The following is a 23,073-nucleotide window of genomic DNA, read 5'->3' as shown; positions in this document are numbered from 1 at the left end:
GCAAAGTTTTAAATAAAAATGCTATTTCAATTTACTGCAGAAAATAAAATACTAGGAACATAATAAAATAATAAATTGAGTAAATATTAATAATTTTGAATATAAAATATTATTTGCTCCACAAAACATAGATTCTTGGTATGTACATGGGCTATGATGATTCTGACATGTACTAGAATTCAAAATATACCACTAAAATTTATCCTTTGGCTGCAATTTGGCCTTATGACTTGTTTTGTCAGCTAATCTTGTGAAACTAAAAGGGAAGTGAGGATAAAGACCAAGATCTATAATGTAGTATATGCTACACTCACTTCTCATAGCTTTTGAAAAAACTATTTGCAATAAAATCATATCTTGATTCAAGATTTTAGTACATGTTTAACAAATTAAAAATTTAAAGTCCTTCAAATATATGAACATTATCTTAAGTCATAAAAATTATTTTTTGAATGCCTTCGACATTTTCACTATATTCAGAATTCTAGATTGCCAATTAAATGTTTGATTTTAAGATGTTCTTCTGTTTGAGCTAAAGTTCAAATGTCAATGAATGTCCCAAATAAGTTGGTTTATAATTATAGTTTTATGACTAGTTAGAAACATGAAGGATTCCATTTGAATTTTGCTTACAGTTTTTCTTCCTTTAACCAGCTAAAAATTTTAAAATTGTTGAATTTCATATGTATAATATTTGAGAATTTTATCACTTATCTGAAATGATGTAAAATGCAAGTAAACCTCATCTGAATAACAAACATATTTAGTATATCAGTAGAAAATTCATATTATTAATTGTCCCACTATTACCAATTCTAACGAAATAAGCAAGCTTCTCTTGGAAAATGAGTTTCTGATAAGCTAACAACTTTTAGTAGCTAGACTTTAAGTTCTTGAGGTGTATTCTATATTTTTTGTGCTATAAAATGCCAGAAGCAGATCATAAGATAAAACTCAAGGATGATTCCTCAGTGTCACAACATTCAAAGGTATATTTAATGAAGCCCAAGTTTCAACCTTAATGTAGGGTGGGCATAGAAATGGTCAGAAATGCTTTATTTTAAAAAATAGCTCTAGAGGAAAATGCCATTGAATATTCTGAATGGCTGTTGCAGAAAATAAGGAGTTAATTTATATAGACATGATGATTTGATATTATGCTTGAAAAATTACACAAAATAACTGGGGTAAGAGGGAAAACATCAACAAACAATAATGAAGCCATTAGATGCTAAAGCAGAAACCGGGGTTGAACACCATTCAGATAATGGGAGGAACAATTCAATAATCATTGCATGAAAACAATTTAGGATTTCACACATCCCAACAGGTATGGATGAACTTTTTCTATTTAATAGTGGGGAAAAAAGATTTAATAGGAATGGGAATAATTAGTAATATTTCAATAGATATTTATTTTGCATATTTGCTATATATTTAAGAATGGAGAGGTAGTGTTATTTACAGTATTCTCCAAGACATGGTATCTTACCTTCCTTTGTGATAAAGTTAGGGCCTTCTCTTTTGAGCAGTATACCCAGCAGGATGGTTTGGCTAGCTAGACAATTGCAGTCCTGAAAACATAAATCACTGTGAGTAACTGGAAAGAAATGGGCACCAGCATTACCACAGGGGCCAAGTAATAACAAAACCACATGATGCGTATAGGAAATATCCTGAAATAAAATTAACGAAAGATAAATGTCACTAACATACTACCAAACACAACATGCTATTATACAAACCTTTAATTAGATATCATATAGATAAGCTGTGTTACTGAGGTAGCAGAAATTTAATAATCAAATTTCCCAAGAAACAAGATAAAGAACATGTGCTGTCTTTGAGCATTAATCCTGATTCAGTAACTTGGCTAAGTCATTTCACCACTTCCTTTATGACCTTATTTACTCATAAATGAAGAGATCATGCTGCTGCCAACCCTGCTGCAATGTGAACAAAATAAGGCACAGTATTCTTAGATGCTCATCTTACTGACATGATCGCTGAAGACAAAGTGGGTGCATAAGCAAATGTGGTGAAAAAAGCTGATGGTGCCCAGCTATCAAAAGATATAGCATCTGTTCCCCCCAACTACCAGGACCCCAATTCTGCCTTGCAGACCTGGTTAGACCAGATGATGCACAGCGGTACAGATGGGAAGTGGAAACGCAGGGAATCTAGGACAGATGAACCTCTCTGGACCAGGGGTGACAGTGGCAATACCAGGAGGGAAAGGGGGTATAGAAAGGGGGAATTGATCACAGGGAGCTACATATAACCTCCTGGGGGACGGGCAGCAGAGGGGTGGGTGAAGGGAGACGCCGGACAGTATAATATAAGATACAATAATAATTTATAAATTATCAAGGGTGCATGGGGGAGAGGGGAGGAGGAAGGGAGGGGGAGGGGAAAAAGGAAAATGAGCTGATTCCGGGAACCCAAGAGGCAGCGAATTTTGGGAATAATGAGGGCAACAAATGTATAGATGTGCTTTACACAATTGATCTATGTATTGTGATGAACTGTATGAGCCCTAATAAATTGATTTTTTTTAAAAAGATATAGTATCTGGGGTCTTAAAAGCTTGAAAATAAACAAGCGGCCATCTAGGTGAGAAGCAACAAAGCCCACATGGAAAAGCACACCAGCCCATGTGATTGTGAGGTGTTGATGGAGTCAGGTATCAGGCATCAAAGGCCCAGAGCAAAAAACCATAAGTGCAGAGTGGAGACCCAAAGCCAATCTATAAGCAAGTGGACATCCCCTTACAGAAAGGTCATGGGGAGAAGATGGGCCAGTCAGAGTGCAATGTAGCATTGATGGAACATACAGTTTTCCTCTGGTTCTTTAATGCTTCCTCACCCCCACTATCAGGACCCTAATTCTACCTTACAAATCTGGCTAGACCAGAGCATGTACATGAGTACAGATAAGAGCTGTAAACACAGGGAATATAGGACAGATAAACTCCTAGGGACCAATATTGATAGTGGCCATACCAGGAGGGGAAGGGGAAGGTGGGGGGGAAAGGTGGAACAGATCACAATGACCTACCTATAACCTACTCCCAGGGAGATGGACAACAGACAAGGGGATGGGGGGAGACATGGACAGTACAAGGCATGAAAAAAAAATTTGTAAATTATCAAGGGCTCATAAGGGAGTGAGTGAGGGGGAGGCAGGGGGAAAATGAGCTGATACCAAGGGATCAAGTAGAGAGAAAATGTTTTGAAAACAATGATGGCAACATATGCACAAATGTGCTTGAGGCAATGTATGTCTGTATGGATTGTGATAAGAGTTGTACGGGCCTCCAATAAAATGATTTTAAAAAATAAAGCACTTATAGAGTGCTTATTATATATTAGGTCATTGTGCAATATGCTTTACACCTGTTATAACATATTCATGCTTTTATATGTCTACAAAATATTGATCAACAGAAGCACCGATGATGTCTGGCAGGGTATATATAAGTCTACATGCACAAATTTGTGTCCTACAGGACGTCAGAGAGTTCCTAATTCTACCATTAGAATTTTATTTTATTGAATAAGTACTATAGCCTACACCAACCATTCTTAGGTAAGGACCATGCCCCATTCTTATCTTTCTTCTTTTAAAATGTAAATAATCTTAAAAAAGGTAAATATTAACTTGCTATCATATATATATATATATATATATATATATATACACACACACACACACACACACATATGAATGTGGTCATAGGATTGCTCTCGTTAGGAAAGACCTATAGTAGCAAGCATTAGATTTAACAATTGGAGAGGTAAGAAGAACAGGGTTGGGAAAAGGAGAGTGAGTGTACTGAAAGAGCTATTTGGAGATCCCATGGATTGTTGGGGATTGAATTGTGCACCCCTTCCACCCACATGACCCAGTATGTCAGAGTCCTAACCTCCAGCACCAAGTAATGAAATCTTATTTGGAAATTGGATATTTTAAAATGGAATCAAGTTAAAATGACATCATGCTAGATTAGGTAGGTCATAATAAAGTACTACTGGTATCTGAGAACAGGAGAAAAGACAAAGAGACACACAGGGGAGAAGGTCATGTGATAATAGAAACAGAAATTAGAGTAATGCCAAGGATTTTTTGTGTGTGTGTGTGCAAACTGCCAGAAGCTAGGAAGAGACAATGGAAGGATTCTTGCTTAGAACCTTCTATTAGAGCAGAGCTCTGCTAACACCATGATTTGGACTTAGCCTCCTAAACTGTGAGAGGATAAATAAATTTCTGCTGTTTTAAGCTACCCCGGTGTGGCACTTTGTCTGCCAGTCCTAAGAAACTAATACGTGGCCCATATAATAGTTTCTTTGGTCGAGATACCACCATGCCCCACCTCCATTCCCCTTCAGCATCTACACTAATGCTAGCAATGAGAAATTCTCTCATTACTGTCCATGGAGTAGACAGACTATCTAGCTCCAGGTCATGAAAGTTCCCACTCTGCCAATCTCACTCAGTGACATATGGGAATGGAATCCTCCTCACGTTCAGTTTTTGAAGAATTTCGTGGGAGGGTTTGTTTCTCCATTCAGTAATGGTGACATCTGGCTGCTGCTCCAGTTCAGGAGCACTGGGGGTGCTGCTTTGTCTTTTGACTTTTGAATGCTTGGGAAGTTCAAGTTCTTCAAAACTCTTAAATTCTGGAACTCTGGAAATTAGCAACAACAACAAAAAAATCAGACTTCTATTTCTGTCTTAAAAAGCATAATAATTAGATAACTCAAAGGTACTCACTCCTCTGTGTCATTGATTCGTAGAAAGTCAAGTTGTTCTACTACAGCTCCAGATATCAGTGTCTGAAATGCAATTAAGCAAAGCCATATGTTATGGTCTGTGGTCACACTTTTCTCTAAGTATGTAATACTTCCTAAAAAAGTATACTTAGAAAACATATACAACTTACAAGCTGAATATCATATTAACTCTCCATTTGTATATATTGCAATTTTCTAAATAAAGTGTGTTAGTCTGGGCAAACCAGAGAAACAAATCCACAGGAATTGATATATATATATATTTATATAAGGATAAGTGTACATTAAGAAAGCATCCCACCCAGTGCTGTTCAAGCCCCTAAGTCCAACATTAGCCCATATGTCTGACACCAATCTACAAAGTCCTCCTCAATCTCACAAAACACACGCAATGATGCCGACTGCAGGAGGAAACCCAAATCAGTGAGCGTGTAAGCAACTCAGCACTGACAGGGATCTCCATGTGGCAGCTCGAGCATCCAGGGCTGCATCAGGGTAGGTCCATGTGACTTCTTCTAGGAGATGTCTCGCAGGAAGTTGGCCTTGCAAGCTGAAGCAGGGAACTGGCTAAGGCAGCTGCACCCTGGTCCAACCATCAGAGAGAAAGAAACCCAAGAACCAGAAACACGGGGCTCATGGAGCCACTTATCTCTCCCCCCTTCAATTAATCCCACATGTGTTTATCGACCAGGCTGGCACAATAAACCATAACTATCTCATAAGTCGTAAGTAATTTCCTGAATGTACACTCTATAATCAGGTTTTCATACATAACAAAAGTGCCTTAGAACCTACACATCAAACTACAAGTTCATGATTTATAATAAACGGGAAAGTATAAATATATGAATTGTATTTTGTTTCTTGAAAGTTTTCTTAAAATTGTGAGCATTTATTCTTAGGCTGTAATTAAAATAATTCAGAGATGTGTGGTTAGAGTGTTGCTTAGAGGGATGGCAAGACTTTGTCTTACATTCTTTGGACATATTGTCAGGAGATTAGTTGCTAGAGAAGGGCAACATGTTTGGTAACATGGGTAGACAGCAAAAAAGAGGAAGGCCCCCACATGATGGGTTGATACAGTAGCTGGAACAATCGGCTCAGTCTTAAGAACAATTTTAAGGATGGTGCAGGACCGTGCAATGTTCTGTTCTGTTGTGCTTAGAGCTGCTGTGTGTAGTAACTGAGTTGATAGTACCTAACAACAATAGTACCAATAAAACATTATTTTGAAATAACAAACAAACAAAGATGAAATGTTTAAATTGCTTTGGGAGAGAGGCACCTTTGATTCTACCACTGTAATACGTCAGCTCCATCAAATGATGGGACACTGCCAAGTTTTCATCTTTTAGGATTGTGAAAATGTTGATTATCCAGGCCACGGCTTCTCTGTGTTTTGGCAAAACCAATATCGGTCATTTTAGTTTCCACTAGTTCCTCATTACAGAGTGAGTAAATGAAAGGAGGTTGACTTCAAACATAGTTTCTGTTTGTCAGCGGTTCATGATAAACAGTATAAACAAAGGATAATCTACAAAATGATTTTTAGCATATGTCCCACTTCTAATTACCTGAAGAACCATCAGACAACTGAGAAATGTATTATAAAAAAAGAAAGCCATGATTTATTATTTAAAATACAAGGTAATTGTTCAATCTTGTGTTCTCTTATTACCTTCTACATTTGCTCACTCTTCCTTACAAATGTGAAGGAATATGGTATAAGGGAACACTGCTCTAGTTGGCTCACTAACCAGAGTTGTGTTGCCTTCTTCTCTAGCTGTTGTTCGGTGTCACTGAGTCAGTTCCAACTCAGAGCAACCATGTAGAGCAGAATGAAATACTGTCCAGTTCTGGACCAGACTCATCATTCTTTTTGAGCCAATTGTTGCACCACTGTGTCAATTCACCTCGATGAAGCTTTTCGCTTTTTTTGCTGACCTCTTTCCTTTATCAACGACTAGTTCCTCTGATAACATATTCAAAGGGCATTCTGGTTCTACCTCTTCCAAGGGAGATTTATTTTTCTCAGACAGCCTATGGTATATATAATAATGCTCACCAACACAATAATTCAAATGTAACAGTTCTTCAGTCTTTCCTATTCACTGTCCAGCTTTCACATGCACACGGAATGATTGAAAGACCATGACTTGGATCAGACACACCTTAATATTCAAAGTGAAATTATTTGCTTTTAACGTCTTAAGTCTTTTCCAGCATATTCACCCAGTGCAACAAATCATTTGACATCCTGGCTACTGCTTCCACGGGCATTAAAATCTTTTGACAGCTTCAATCTTCTTTCCATTTATTATGATGTTGCTTATTGGTCCAGTTGTGAATAGTTTATTTTCCTTATGCTGAAATGTAATCTACATTGAAGGTTGTGTTCTTTGATTTTCATCAGTAAATGCTTCAAGTCTTCTTTCCTTTCAGCAAACAAAGGTGTGCCTCATGCATCTCAGGTTGTTAATGAGTTTTCCTCTGATCCTGATATGCATTCTTCCTCACATAGTCCGGCTTCTACGATTTTTTGCTCAGTATACAGGTTGGATACATATATTGGAAAAATACATCTTTCACACACCTTTCCTGATTTTAAACCATGCCATAGGCTAAGTTGGAGAATGTACACAAGTACAGATAAGAGCTCAGTAAACATAATCCAGGTCAGATAAACCCCTCAGATACAGAAATGGGAGTAGCGATACCAGGAGGGTGGGGGGTAGGTGGTGAGAGGAGGGGAAAAGAAACCATGGGGGAAGGGAGACAGCAGTAGTTGTAAGATATGAAGTTAATAATAATTTATAATTTATCAAGGGGTCACAAGGGTGAGAGGGGGGAAAGGAGGGGAAAAAGAGGACCTGATATTAAGAACTCAATTAGAATGCGAATGTTTAGAAAATAAAGATGGCAACATATGTACAAATGTGCTTGATACAACTGATATATAGATTGTTATAAGAGCTATAAGAGCTCCCAATAAAATGATCTGGGAAGGGCTGCCAACCATGGGCTGTGAAAAAAACAAAAACAAAAAACCATGTAGTATCTTCTCTTTCTGTTTCACCAATTGCCTCTTGGTACAGGTTATGTGTGAGCACAATCGAGTGTTCTCAAATTTGCATTATCTGCAATGTTATCCAGAATTCGCTATGGTCTGCACAGTGAATGCCTTTGTAGAGTCAACAAAGCAAAAGTAAACATTTTCTGGTATTCTATGATTTCAACCAAGACATCAGCAATTAAAATTCTGAAACCTTTTCTGAATCCAGTTTGACTTTCTGGCAGTTCTTTGTTGCTGTACTGTTGCAGAACAGCAGCAGAGCAATGATCACATTACCAGAAAAGATTCTAGGACTCCCTCACGGGGTTTATGTGAGGAAAGTCAAAGATCTAACAGTTGTGCACATTTGTATATGCCCCAGCCACAGTCAAGGCATTCTCGGGCTATGAACTCCCTGAAGGCAGAAGATGTGTCCATGGCAGCAAGCAGTGCTAACCGCAACCAATGTCTACTGAGTGATACTACCTAAGATGCAGAGTCACACTTATACTCCTTATTCTTTAGTTAATATATTAGGCAACTATTTCTTAAACTCACACTATGCTAGGTACTGAGAAGATGTTATTGTTACTAGCTGTCAAGGAGACAGCCCTGACTCATGGGGACCTCATGCACAATGAAACAAAACGCTGTCCAGTCTTATGTCCCTGCACCATGATCAGTTTGGACAAGGTTCCAAAAGAAAAAATGATAAAATATAGAAAAGCCTTGACCTCTTGAAACTGACTTCATAATTATTTGTGTGTGTGTGTGTGTGTGTGTGTTTTGAGGGTTGGAGAGAGTAAACCACTTATAGAGCAAGCTGAAAGAACCGAAGGAAAAAAATTCAAGCTTCAAGTTGCATATTGAAGGGTTGGATTCTATGGGCAAAATAGTGAATGATCCAGGCAGCAACAAAAGAAGATGGAAAGAATACACAGAGTCACTATACAAAAAAAACTCAGTGAAATTAAACCATTTCAAGAGGTAGCACATGATGCAGACCAGATAGGACTTTAGAAACAAGTACAAGCTACTCTATAGGCATCAAAATAACAAGGGTTCACAATTTGGCAGGATACCAATTGAAATGTATGAAAACGTTGATGAAGCACTATAAACACTTACTTGTTAGGCCAAGAAATTTGGAAGACAGCTATCTACCCAACTGGATGGAAGAGATCCATATTTATACTCATTCTAACAGAATATGCAAATTACAAAAATATCATTAATATCACATGCAAGTAGAATTTTGCTGAAGAGAATTTAAAGATGTTTGCAGTAGTACAGGGAGCTGAGAAAAAAATCAAACTGAATTCAGAAGAGGACATGAAATGAAGGATATCACTTATGATATCAGAAAGAAAGAAAAGAATACCAGAAAGATATTTGTGCTTTATTGACTAAGCAAAGGCATTCCACTATGTCAAGGAAAAATCCAAAACAAAACAAACTCACTGCCCTCAAGTTGCCACTGACTCATAGTGACCCTATAAGGCAAGGTAGAACTGCCCCTGTGAGTTTCTGAGATTGTTGTAACTATTTATGGGGGTAGAAAACTCCATCTTTCTCCCGAGTAACAGCTGATAGATTTGAACAGCTGATCTGTTGGACTGCAGCCCAAAGCATAACCACTATGCCACCAGGGCTCCATTCGACATAGATCATAAAAAATTATAAATAGTATTGAGAAGAATAGGAATTCCAGAAAACTTAATTGTGCTTATGCAGAACCTGTCCGTGGGTCAAGAGGAAGGTATGTGAACACAATAAGAGAACATGTTTTAAAATCAGGAAAGGTATGTGTTGTGTTGTATCCTTTCACCTATGTATTCAATCTGTATGCTGAGCAAATAATCAGAGATGATGGATTATATGAAGAGAAAGTGACATTAGAATTGGAGGAAGGCTTATTAACTTTTGATACACAAATGACACAGTTTTGCTTGCTGAAGGTGAGGAGGATTTAAAGGACTTGCTGTAGAAAATCAAGAACTGCAGCCTCCAGCAACTCAATATAAAGAAAATAAAAATCCTAACAATTGGATAAATAGATAGCATCGTGACAAGGAGATCAAAGATTGGAGCTGTCAAAGACTTCATCTTGCTTGGATCCACAATCAAAGCTTATGGAAGCAGCATTCAAGAAATCAAATGGCATGCTGTATGGGGTATATTTGTGTACAGGACCGCTTTGAATGTTATAGCAACTCGGGGGAAAAGAGAAAGCATTCCTCTTATGAATGGGAATCTGATAAGCAGTCCCTTATCATCACCTTATTCAACATTGTGCTAGGAGTCTTTGCTATAGCGATCAGACAACAGAAAGAAATCAAAGGACTACAGATAGGCAAAGAACCTCCAAAAATCCCAACAGAAAATTGTTGGAAGCAATCAAGAGATTTAGCAGATACTAGTGTTTTTTTTTGTATATCTCTATCTATATAAAACAAGGAAGCAGGTGGACTTTTGGCCTCTAATGTTACCTGAGTACAAGAATGGTTTGTTTTAATAATGTGGCAATGTATGATACTTCCCGACACGATTAATGAAGACAAAAATTGGTGCATAAGCAAATGTGATGAGAAAACCTGGAAGTGCTTGGCTATTAACAGATAGCATCTGGGGTATTAAAGGCATGAAGCTAAACAAGTGGCCATCTAGCAGGGAAGCAACTGAGTCCACATGGCAGAAGCACACCAGCCTGTATGATCATGAGGTGTCAATAGGAATAGGCATCAGAAGCTTGAAAACAAGCAACCAAATTGATGGGAAGGAGCATAGGCAAAGCGGAGACCCAAAAACCACCTGTAAGATAATTGGACAGTCCCTCACAGAAAGGCCACATGGAAGGGTTGATATATCCAGGCTGCAGTAAAGCACTGTTGAAACACGTTCTTTAATATTTCCTTCCTCTATTATTATGTTCTTAGTTTTACCTCATTAAACCGGCATATGTTCATTGTATAATTAAGATCGTTCGATGCATAAAATCCAAGATAGATAAACCCTTCAGAAATAGCAACAGGAGTAATGTTTCCCTGAGGGTACAGAAACAGAGGGGTGGGGGGAAAGAGGGGGAATGGGGAATTGATAGCAATGATGACTGTATAACCCCACTCGAGGGAATCGAGTAACAGACTTGCAGGTGAACAGATACATTGGATGGTGTAAGGTATTGGAGGGAAAAAAGAATAACAATAATAATATTTAATATAATAACAAGAGCTCTTGGTAGGTAGAGTAGGGGAGGGGAGACAGAGGGGATAACAGGGAGCTGATATCAAAGAGTACAAGAAGAAAAAAAATGTTTTGAAAATGGTTGTGGCAACAATTGTAAGTCGTGCTTGATCTAATTGAACTACAGATTGCTATAATGTCTGTTAAGAGCTCCCAATAAAAATGGAAGAAAGAAAAGCTACCAACTAGGAGAATGTCTTCAGACATGACATATTGGACAAAAATCATATAACCACATGAGGTGGCGTTTTAAAGTTTCTTGAAAATGAAATTTTAATATAATGGAATTCTAAAAAAAAAAAAAGCCAGGTTTCTGTATACTAACAAAGACAGCTTTGAAAAAGAAATCCATAGCCATACACACCACCACCCCCAGCAAATGAAATACTTAAACAAACCTAACCAGAGAAACTAAAGAAATGAAGACATGTACAAAGCAAACTACAGAACACAACTACAAGAAACCTACATGAAAGGAACAATATTGCATGTTCACTATTTAGTTAAGGAGACGTTAAGACTGTGAACATATCAATACTACCTAACCCAACCAAATCACTGCCATCCAATCAATTTTGACTCACAGTAACCCATAGGACAGGGTAGAATTGCTCCTGTGTGTTTCTGAGACTGTCACTCTTTACAAGAGTAGAAAGCCCAGTCTTTCTCCAGAGGAATAGCTGGTGGTTTCAAACTGCTGACCTTGAGGATAGTAGCCACTGTGGCTCCTAATACTACCCAAAGCAATCTATAAGTACAACATAATTCTAATCCAGGTCGTAACTTTGTTCTTTAAAAAAAAAAAGTTGGGGAGGGGGTGCAGGGGATTACTAACTTCAAATAGTGAGGGAAGACCCAGGATAAGCAAAGAACTTCTTTTTTTTTTTTTAAATCAAAATATTGGGGCTCATACAATTCATCACACTATAAATCAATTGTGTAAAGCACATCAACACATTTGTTGCCCTCATCATTCCCAATAAGAACACTGTAAGAAGAACAAGAGGCTTCTCACTTCCTAACCTTAGACCTATTGCACAGCCACAGTAGTGAAAACAGCCTGGTACTAGTACAATGACAGATACATGTTGGTGGTGGTGTTAGGTGCCATCAATTCGGTTCCAACTCATAATAATCCTATGTACAACAGAACAAAGCACTGGCCAAACCTGCACCACCATCAAAATTATTATGTCTGAGCCCATTGTTGCAGCCAGAATGTCAATATATCCTGTCAAGGGTGTTTCTCTTTTTCACTGCCCCTCCACTTTCCTGAGCACAATTTTCTTTTCCAGGGACTGGTGTCTCTTAATAACATGTGCAACATATGTGAGACAAAGTCTCACTATCCTCGCTTCTAAGGAGCATTCTGGCTGTACATCTTCCTAGACATATCTGCTTGTTCTTTTGGCAGTGCATGGTACTTTCAATTTTCTTTGCCAACACCATAGCTCAAATTCATTAATTTTTCTTCATTCTTCTTTATTCAATGTCTAACTTTCACATGCATATAGTATGATTGAAAATACAATGGCTTGGGTCAGGGGAACCTTAGTCCTCAAAAAAATATCCTTGCTTTTCAACACTTCACAGAGCTCTTATGCAACAGATTCACCTAATACAATGTGTTATTTGATCTTAACTGCTGCTTCCATGCGCACTGATTATGGATCCAAGCAAGACAAAATCCTTGGCAAATTCAATCTTTTCTCCATTTATCATGATACTATCTATTGGATTTCTGAGGATTTTGGTTTTCTTAAATTGAGTTATATTTCATAATGAAGGCTGTGTAGCAGTTACATAATCTGTCAACTTGTGTAGGGGTGGAATCTAGCTTATCAATCAGGTTTCAGTTTGATGACCTCAATTGGAGGCACCACGGAGATAAGTAGCTCACTGGAGGCCAGATACACTCTCCACTTCTTCTCCCTGTGAGACATTCCAGATGGAGCTATGCTGATGGAGCCAGAGACTCGGAGCTGGAGGAGCCACGTGGAGAGCTACGCCAGCACTGAAATGGTTCCACCACCACTGGATCCACAATACTTTTTCCACTCACAGGCCTGTGATCTTCCTGCATTCAGCATCATTGCATGCATTTCTTGAGTCTGTATAGATTGGTGTTGGACATATGGGCAATACTGGATTTATGGACATGATCTGGACTGGGCCGAGATGTTTTCATAATATACAATTACAAATATGATAGTTTCTGAATTTATTTCTCAAGTCTACCAAGACTAACATACTAATACACTACTTGGGGAACTGTAAATACACACAAACACTGTGGAAAGTGACATAGTGCTTCGTTAAACAAATGGGAATAAAACAAATAAAAACAGAAACAAAGAAAAAAAACCTAACCAAATGGGAATAGAAATTCCATATGCTCCCCAAATCAATCTGCTGGGTATATATATCCCAAAGAAGTAATAGTAATAACCTGCACAGACATATACACATCCAGGTTCATTGCAACACTTCTCACAATAGGAAGAAGATGGAAAAACCTTAAATTCAGTAGAAAAATGGAAAAAGAAATTCTGGTACATACACAAAATGGAATACTATAGACATTAAAAAAACAATGATGAAATCATGAAGCACTTCAAGACATGGATGGACCTGTAGAATATGTTGAGTGAAATTAGTCAATCATAAAAGTTATATGGCATGATCACTGAAGATAAGAGTGCTACAGAAACTGGCATTCCATGATGCTCACTTCCCCGACACAATCACTGAAGACAAAGTGGGTGCATAAACAAATGTGTTAAAGAAAGTTGATGGTGCCCGGCTATCAAAAGATATAGTGTCTGGGGTCTTAAAGGCTTGAAGGTAAACAAGCAGCCATCTAGCTCAGAAGCAACAAAGCCCACATGGAAGAAGCACACCAGCCTGTGTGATCTAAGGAATCAGGTATCACACATCAAAGAACAAAATGTGTTAAAGAAAGCTGATGGTGTCCAGCTAACAAAAGATACAGCGTCTGGGGTCTTAAAGGCTTGAAGGTAAACACGTGGCCATCTAGCTTAGAAGCAACTAAGCCCACATCAAGAAGCACAGAAGTTTGTGTGATTCACAGACAACAATGACAAAATCCAAATACGATGAAGGGAAAAGTATTAGAGCTTAAATTTCTAATACCCACCTTGTAGAAGGTTATGGAGGGTATTGGGAGTCCCAAATCCATCTCCAGACTATCTAGTCAGTTTAAGCCTCTGATAAATTTTTAGCCACAGGCAAGAGATTTGTACAACAGCTTTACTGTCAGATTATTGTGAATTTGATGATGGTGGATTGAACCATGGTATAATATGTTATTTGGTCAGTTGACCTTCCTCTTGACCCAACTTGAATTTATTCTCGGCTCAAGTATTTCTTGTTTGTTCCATGACAGAAATTTCTTCTCTGTTCTTTAAAATAATAATCATAGTCTATTCTTTCTTATGCTTTATTTGCATTTTATCTATCTATCTATCTATCTATCTATCTATCTATCTATCTATCTATCATCTATCTATATTTTCTTCTTGCCACTTTGATTTTTGTTTCTTATTGTTTCTGTTTGGTTTCTCAGTTTGTGAAGCACAGAAGGAGTGGATGCACAGGGACAATAATTGACGTAAAGCTTTATTGGGAATTTGGGAGGGGGTGGGGATAAAAAAAGACAACTATTATATGAAACAACTGCTTTGGGGGAGAAACCAAAAGGGTACAGACTTTCATACTACAAGGAACAGTCAAGGGTGAGGAAGAGAGAGGAAGGAGTGGATGGAGAAGAAAGATAAATGAACAGGATAGACTGATGATAGGTATTAAATTAGAAGATAATAGTCCACAAGAGGGAAAAGAGAAATCAAGGAACCACCGAAGGGTAAAATGTTGGGGTAGGAGGTGGGAGAGGGCAGTTACTAGTATTTTAAACTGTTGAATATAAAGTTGATCTGAAATGTAAACCCCCACCTAATTATAATTTACAGTAGAAAATTGAAACAAAAAATGAAATGAAATTAAAAAACAAAGGATGTTACTTAGAGGCCTAAAGGATGTGCCTCACTCGAACTATGTTTTTCAATTGTCTCATATGCATGTGAAAGGTGGACTTGAATAAGAAGCACCAAAGAACTGATGCATTTGAACCATAGTTCTGAAAAAGGATATTTTGAGTGCTGAAGGCTACTGAAAGAGCAAACAAATCTGTCTTAGAAAGAGTAAAACCAGAATGTTCCTTAGAAGTGAGGATGGTGAGATTTCATTTTACATACTTTAGATAAGTTTATCAGGAGAGAATAGTTCTTGGAAAAGCATATCATGCTTGGTTAAGGTAAAGGACTGTAAAAAAGAAAAGCCTCTACGAGATGGACTGACACAGCTGCAACAATAGGCTCAAATATAACAACTGTGACAATGGCAAAGGACCTGGCAGTGTCTTTGTTCTGTTGTATATAGTGTCACTATGAATTGGAACCAACTATGAGGCACCAAAACAACAACAACAACAACAACAGAGGTGGAGGGGCAATTATGCTTTTACAATGAAGTACAGACTCGAATAAAGAATATTTGGTGTTACTAGGGAACCAAGAAAGGAACACTCAAACAGGAGTCAGCCAACTCACCCCTCCAACTCAAAGATTATACAGTGGGTCACTTCATCACTGACGACCACAGCTACTGAAGTCTAATATTTTATTTAGGAAAGCTCTAAAATTGCTCAAAGATATTGTAAGAACTTAAACTGGCAGGTAGGTTCAGAATAAAACTTTAGGACATAAACCTTAAATACAACATATTAAGTAGCCCAGCATCTGTGAATTAATTATCCAACCCAAACTCCACTGCCATTGCATTCAGACCAACTCATATTAGGCCTATTAGGCAGAGCAGAACTGGCCCTTTTGGTTTCTTAGTCTTTAAATCTTCATGGGAACAGACTGTCCTCTGAAAGAGCAACTGGTAGATTCAAACTGTTAACCTCATTACACATCACCAGGCTCCTTGAATTAATTGTCTGGGAAACAGAAACCCAATAAAATTCGGAAGACTACCTGTAGACGATCAACATGAACTTTGACTCCTCCAACCATTCCCTTTTTAAAGGAGGCCAGCATATCTAATATGGGGTTGAAACGGCTACCTCTAAAAAAACATAAAAGAGAAATAAAAAATATACATATTAACAATGGAATGAAAAATTATTAATCTAATATTGACTAAGTGTACTTTACATATGCAGGACACTCTGTCGCATACTAAGAGAGCTCCAACGAAATGTAAGACTTTGCTTTGTGAAAAGATATGTGCACTTACTTAGTTCTTTCATTGACCCACCTTATATTGTCTTCACGTATAAGAACAAGGAAAAGTGGACGTCCGTGCATTTTCCAGTATTGCTTAATGAACTGTAGTGCATTCTATCAAAATATAAGAATGAGATAGGATGTAATGGCTCAGTATCTGAGTTGGCCCAGATTAACATTGGTGGCAATCATTAATCACACATTAGTCATATTCAAACTGTATTTGGATATTAAACAACAATTAGCTGCCATTAAGTTGAAGTCAAATTATAGTGACAATATAGGACAGTGTAGAACTGCCCCTGTCAGTTTCTGGGACTGTAACTCTTTACCAGAGTAGAAAGCCTCATCTTTTGATATATGCAAGTTAAATTGAAAACCCTTTGATTCCAAACTTATTAAGAAAAGTAATCACATGTCTTTATGTTTTATTTTATTTTTGCCTAATAAACACAGTTTAAGAAAGAATGGGTCTAGAGGAAAAAGGTCCTAAGGTTATCATTCAGAAGATTAATTTTCAATATGTGTTACTATAAATTTATACGATAGCAAGTAGAAAAGATCATCAGGAATATGGAAGGAGTTGTTTCCCTAAATTTCTATCATCATCATCATCATGCTTACATGCTTAATCAAGTGCCAGAAACTGTTATGAGTGCTTTACATATTTAATTAATTTAATCATAATTAACTCTCTTATTATCCAATTTTACAGATTAGAAAACAGAGCTCAGAGAAGTTACATAGCTTGCCCAAGATCACACAGTGGTGGAGTCAGAATTTGAACAAATGCAGTCTGGATCCAAATTTCATGATCTTGACCATGATTCTAAGCTACTCACTGCCACTGAGTTGATTCTAACTCAGCAATATCTATCAGGGTAGAAGTGCCCTTATGAGTTTCTGAAACAGTCATTCTTTCCCAGAGGTAGAAAGTCTCATCTTTCTCTCTCAGAGCAGCTGACAGTTTTGAGCTGCGATATTGGGGCTAGAAGTCCAACTAACTACTGTGCCAACATAGGGATTTTCACTCACTAGAAGCACTGGATATTATTCATGATTAAAATTATTTTAGTAATGCAACTTTCATTCAAATGAAAATATGAGTGTTTTATGAAGATATTTTCCAAAAAAATTCCCCATCTGCTTTTACAAGCTATTTCTTTTCCGTCAATTGTGGAAAGCTATAACATAAATTTATGCAACTTTACATAAAGCATATCCCATCTATTATTCTAATGCTGCAAGTAACTCTCTAAAGCTATGTAGGTGGTGTTTTGTTTTGTTTTTTCAAACATTTTATTGGGGGATGGTACAGCTCTTATCACAATCCATCCATCCATCCATCCATTGTGTCAGGCACATTTGTACATTTGTTGCCATCCCCATTCTCAAAACATTTGCTTTCTACTTGAGCCCTTGGTATCAGCTCCTCATTTTATCCCCTCCTTCCCTATCCACCTCCCTCATGAACCCTTCATAATTTATAAATTATTATTTTGTAATGTCTTACAATGTCCGATGGTCTCCCTTCACCTGCTTTTCAGTTGTCCGTATCCCAGAGTGGGGGTTATATGTAGATGCTTGTAATTGGTTCCCCCTTTCTACCCGACTTTCCCTCCACCCTGCCAGTATCTCCACTCTCACCAATGGTCCTGATGGATTCATCTGTCCTGGATTCCTTGTGTTTCCAGTTCCTATCTGTACCAGTGTACATCCTCTGGTTTAGCCAGATTTGTAAGGTAGAATTGGGATTATGATAGTGGGGGAGAGGAAGTATTTAGGAACTAGAGGAAAGCTGTATGTTTCATCATTGCTATTCTGCACCCTGACTGGCTTGTCTCCTCCCCGTGACCCTTCTGTAAGGGGAGGTCCTGTTGCCTACAGATGGGTCTGGGGTCCCCAATCTGCACTCCCCCTCATTCGCAATGATTTTATTTTCAGTTCTTTGATGCCTGATACCTGATCTCTTTGACACCTGGTGATCACACAGTCTGGTGTGCTTCATCCATGTGGGCTTTGTTGCTTCTGAGCTAGATGGCCTCTAGCTTATCGCCAAGCCTTTAAGACCCCAGATGCTATATCTTTTGATAGCTGAGCACCATCAGCTTTCTTTCTGCATTTGCTTAATGCCGCGCTTTGTCTTCAGTGATCCTGTGGGGAAGCTGAGCATCATGGGAGGCCAGTTTAATAGAACAAAGTGTTCTTGCGTTGAGGGAGTACTTGAGTGGAGGACCAATGCTGTCCATCTGCTACCTTAACACTAAACCTATAAATATATGCACATAAATCTATTTCCCCATGATCATATATAAATATATTTACACATGTACATGTCTTTATTTAGACCTCTATAAATGGCCTTTGCTTCCTTGTTCTTTCCTCTATTTCCTTTAACTTTCCTCTTGTCTCACTATCATGCTTAGCCTTCATTTGGGTTTCAGTAATTCCTCTTGGTTACACTACCTTTGATGAAGCCCTACCAGGCCTCTTACACCCTCTTTGCCACTGATTTTGGATCACTGGCTTTTCCCTTGTCCCTGGTGCTTTATGTTCATATTTTACACTGTATAAACTCAGTAACATAGAAAACCAGGAGCATGCAGTTTAACAAAATGATAAAATTAATGGACACAACGTCATCCCATTTCAATAAAAAGTGCTTAGGAGATACCTTTATGTCATCTATCAGTAGTAAAACATCTTGAGACATGTAGAAATCACTGAGGTCAAAGATGATGGGGTAACAAACTACAGTCTTTCCCAGAATGCGATAAATCTGTAACAGATACATTTTAGAAGCAAACATAAGGCATAGGTGAAGTAACATAAGTCCTACTAAAAGTAAAAAATGGATGTTTAATTTTGAAGAAATAAATTAGCTTTGGAAATCCCTATCACAGTAAGACATTTTAAAGGTTTTATTAAATCAGTAATGCAAATAAATTTAAAGTAGTCTATCTCATATGATAGAAAGTCTATGCTTGAGTAAACACTGTCACAAACAAATATTTTAAAAACTTAGAAATATAGGGTGAGATACCTAATTATTCTTAGAAAAATTCTGTGAAATGACAGAGAACAAGTAAGACTTACTTGTAGAACATAATAACTTAGAGAATGAAACCAAGTAATGAATCATAAGAATGGATGCACATCAGGTCAAATATCATTTGAGTTAGGCATTAGCATCTAAGTCATGCTGTACCTTTGATGTACCCAGGCAGCCAATGGGTCTATCTGGCCTCCCAGCAAGTCCTAACTTCTCATTGACACCCAGGTGGAAATAAGCCTGTAAAACACAAAGTTGTAAATCAGAGTTAGGAATCCATGTTATACTTTTTGTCCCTTTTTTTCTCCTGGCTATTGTGCTATTAACTTCTGATTTTTCCAGATAAATGAAGGCCAGGGATACCTTATTAATTGGTCTGGTAAGAAAAAAGCTAGATATTTGAGCTTGTTTTCTTGGAAATTTACTAAGCAAAACTTCTGCTGACTCTTTTAAAGAATTTTGGATTCTGGAATTGTTCTTGGATTTGGTGGCACAGTGATCAAAGTGCTCAGCTGATAATAGAAATGGCAGTAGTTCAAACCCACCATCTTCTCAAGAGAAAGAGCTAACAGTCTGCTTTTGTAAAGAGCATGATTTTGGAAAGCCTATGGGAAAGTTCTACCATGTCCTGTAGAATCACATGAGTGATTCCAGGCTAGACAGCAACAGGTCAACACATATATTCATGTGAGTGTATTTACACAAATGTATCATACTTTGTATGTTGGTTCCCTTAAAAAAGACAACACTGTGGAGTTAAATTTTAAGAAGCGAACAGAGGTGGTTCAGTAGTAAAACTCTTAACTTCTGTTTGAGAGACCTAGATTCAATTTCCGACCACATTTCTCATATACAAACCACCTGCTGGTTAGTGGAGACTTGTGTGTGGTTATTATACTGAATAGTCTTCAACAGCGCTTTCAGACTAAGAGAGATTAGGAAGAATGGTCTAACAATCTAGTGCCAAAAAGTAGCTGAAGAAAACCCTATGAATCACAATGGTCTGATCTACGCTGATTATGAAATGGCACAAGATGAGGCAGCATTTTGACCCACTATGCATGAGTAGCCATGAGTTGGCACTTTACTAGTTAACAAAAAGTTTCAAGAGAGTAAACTGAGTCAACTTATTCCGTAAACTCATTCTGTATTTCAATGTTCATATGATAAAACAAAAAAATGTGGTTATTATCTGTGTAAATCTTATAATCTGCATTATAAATCAAAAAGAGTACAAGAGCAGAAACATTTAGGAATCTTCAGAAGGTAAAATGGACAGATTTGACATGAATTAGGAGTTAATTAGGGCCAGAGGTGAGCATTTAATTCAATCAAGAAGTTCCTTTATCTTATTTAATATCTATGCCCTGATGAAAGGACATTCTAATTGCTTGTTATTAAAAATAATTCAATAAACACCTTTGGACGGCACACTGTTATTGTATAGAATTACTCCTATATGTGTTGGATAAAGAGAATGCACATCTTTGAAATATAATGGCAGGTGACAAATAAAGTTAAAATGTATACTCTTCAGAAATAAAGTAAAATTTCTATTGATATTAATAATACATGAAACTTTTTCACTCAACTCTTGGGTTAAAATGATATTTCATTTTAGTTTTAATTTATTATTTACACATATTTGTTGTGGTTGAGCACTTTCCCATATTATTTCATGGTGATTTGGATGTTACTTTTAAAAATATGTTCAATTTTTTATTGATTATCATTATTTCTGATTTGTAAAAGATCTTGATATACTTAAAATAATTACTTTGTGTGTGTCATCTGTATGTAGCAGATATTTTACATTTTCTCATCTTCAATTTTTTAAATTAAATATGAAAATAGCTGTATAGCGGGTCAAATACTATTTCAGCATGTGATCTTTCAATCTGATCAGTGCTCCATTAGGAAATTCCACAAGCACCTTTGACTATATGTGGTTGTTTATGATGCCTTTAGCTATACCGAGGAGAGTCTGTACACCTATCCCTTAGTAACTTTTAGCACTGGTATCATTCAAAGAATGGACTTTCCCCTCTCAACAGGGTTGTTGTTACTGTTAGATGGCAGTGGGTCAGTTCCAACACATAGTAAATGCAGCACCACTCAGTCCTATGCCATCATCATAACTGTTATTATGTTTGAGCCCATTGTGGCACCAGGATGTCAATCCATCTCATTGAGAGCGTTCCTTGCTTTCTCTGCCGCTCCACTCTGCCAAGAAGGATGTCTTTTACTAGGAACTAGTCTCTTCTCATAACATGTCCCAGGTATATGAGAGGATGTTTTATCATCCTTAACTCTAAGGAGCATTCTGGCTGTACTTCTTCGAAGACAGCTCTGTTTGTTCTTTTGGCAATCCATAGCACCATAATTCAAATGCATCAATTCTTATTCAATGTCCAACTTTCATATGCATATGAGGTGACTGAAAATACCATGGCTTGGGTCAGGCACACTGTAGTCCTCAAAGTAACATCCTAGCTTTTCAACACTTTAAAGAGGTCTTGTGCAGCATATTTAACCAATGCAATGTTTCATTTGATTTCCTGATGGCTGCTTCCATGAGGATTGACTGTGGATCCAAGCAAGATGAAATCCTTGACAAGGTTCTCCTCCTACTTGTTAGGTATTTAGCATCTAACAATGTTTCTATGCTTTCCAGAAGGTTTTCAGTGGCGAATCCTCCAAGGTCGGTAGCCTATTCCTTCTCTATACTCTGTTCTTAATCTGGAAGCTTTGCTGAAACCTGTTCACTCAGGGTGACCCTGTTGGTATTTGAAATACCAGTGACATGGCTTACAGTATAACAGCAACATATAAGCCACTATAGTACAACAAACTGATAAGACAAGTGGCAGTCATCAGTGGCACAAATATATTTTTCTTCTAGAGCTTTTATTTTTAAACATTTTGTATTTTTATAAAATATTTTACTTGTCCATTTCATTATAAAGTATTACAATAATAAAGTATAATTGCACATTATAAAGTATTAAGATACTTTATAATATTATATATTATTTGGTCCCAGTTCAACTAAAAGCATTTGCCAAAAATAAGGCTCCAGAACTGATGGAATACCAGTTGTCATGTTTCCACAAGCTAAGGAAGCACTGGAAGCACTTATTCATCTATGCCAAGAAATTTGGAAGACAGCTACTTAGCCAATTGACTGCAAGAAATCCATATTTGTACCCATTCCAAAGAAAGATAACTCAACAGAATTCTCAAATTATAGAACCATATCATTAATATCAAATGCAAGTAAAATTTTGCCAAAGATCATCCAACAACAGTTGCAGCAGTATACTGATAGGGAGCTGCCAGAGTTTTAGTTTGGATTCAGAAGTGGGTATGAAACAAGGGATATAACTGTTGATGTCAGATGGACCTTGGCAGAAAGCAGAGAATACTAAAAAGATCTTTACTTGTGTTTCATTGACTACGCAAAGGCATTTGACTGTGTGGATCATAACAAACTCTGGGCACCCTTGGGAAGAATGGTAATTCCAGAATACTTATTTGTGCACATGCACAAGCTGTACATGAATCAAGGAGTAGTTTTGCAAATAAAACAGGAGATTACTGCATGGTTTAAAATCAGGAAAGGTG

At 37.4% G+C, this 23,073-nt stretch overlaps 1 protein-coding gene across 5 annotated transcripts in view; it reads right to left on the bottom strand.

Moving 5' to 3' along the window:
* PHKB (phosphorylase kinase regulatory subunit beta) overlaps positions 1-23,073 on the bottom strand; it is a 230,101-nt gene that overhangs the window by 39,338 nt on the left and 167,690 nt on the right. For all 5 annotated transcript variants that reach the window (XM_045293618.1, XM_004704694.3, XM_004704693.3 and 2 more), the window contains 7 exons: positions 19,606-19,689; positions 19,072-19,176; positions 16,429-16,511; positions 16,146-16,236; positions 4,774-4,835; positions 4,525-4,687; positions 1,493-1,574 (listed from right to left, as the gene is read on the bottom strand). In XM_045293618.1, coding sequence (XP_045149553.1) covers positions 1,493-1,574; positions 4,525-4,687; positions 4,774-4,835; positions 16,146-16,236; positions 16,429-16,511; positions 19,072-19,176; positions 19,606-19,689 — 670 coding nt within the window. The remainder of the gene's footprint in view (positions 1-1,492; positions 1,575-4,524; positions 4,688-4,773; positions 4,836-16,145; positions 16,237-16,428; positions 16,512-19,071; positions 19,177-19,605; positions 19,690-23,073) is intronic.

The sequence above is a fragment of the Echinops telfairi genome, unplaced genomic scaffold, assembly GCF_000313985.2.
Source record: "Echinops telfairi isolate 266 unplaced genomic scaffold, ASM31398v2 ScPeMD7_2291;HRSCAF=2852, whole genome shotgun sequence".
NCBI lineage: Eukaryota > Metazoa > Chordata > Mammalia > Afrosoricida > Tenrecidae > Echinops > Echinops telfairi.
The sequence above is the reverse complement of the archived record's forward strand: the minus strand, read 5'-3'. Positions and strand labels throughout refer to the sequence as shown.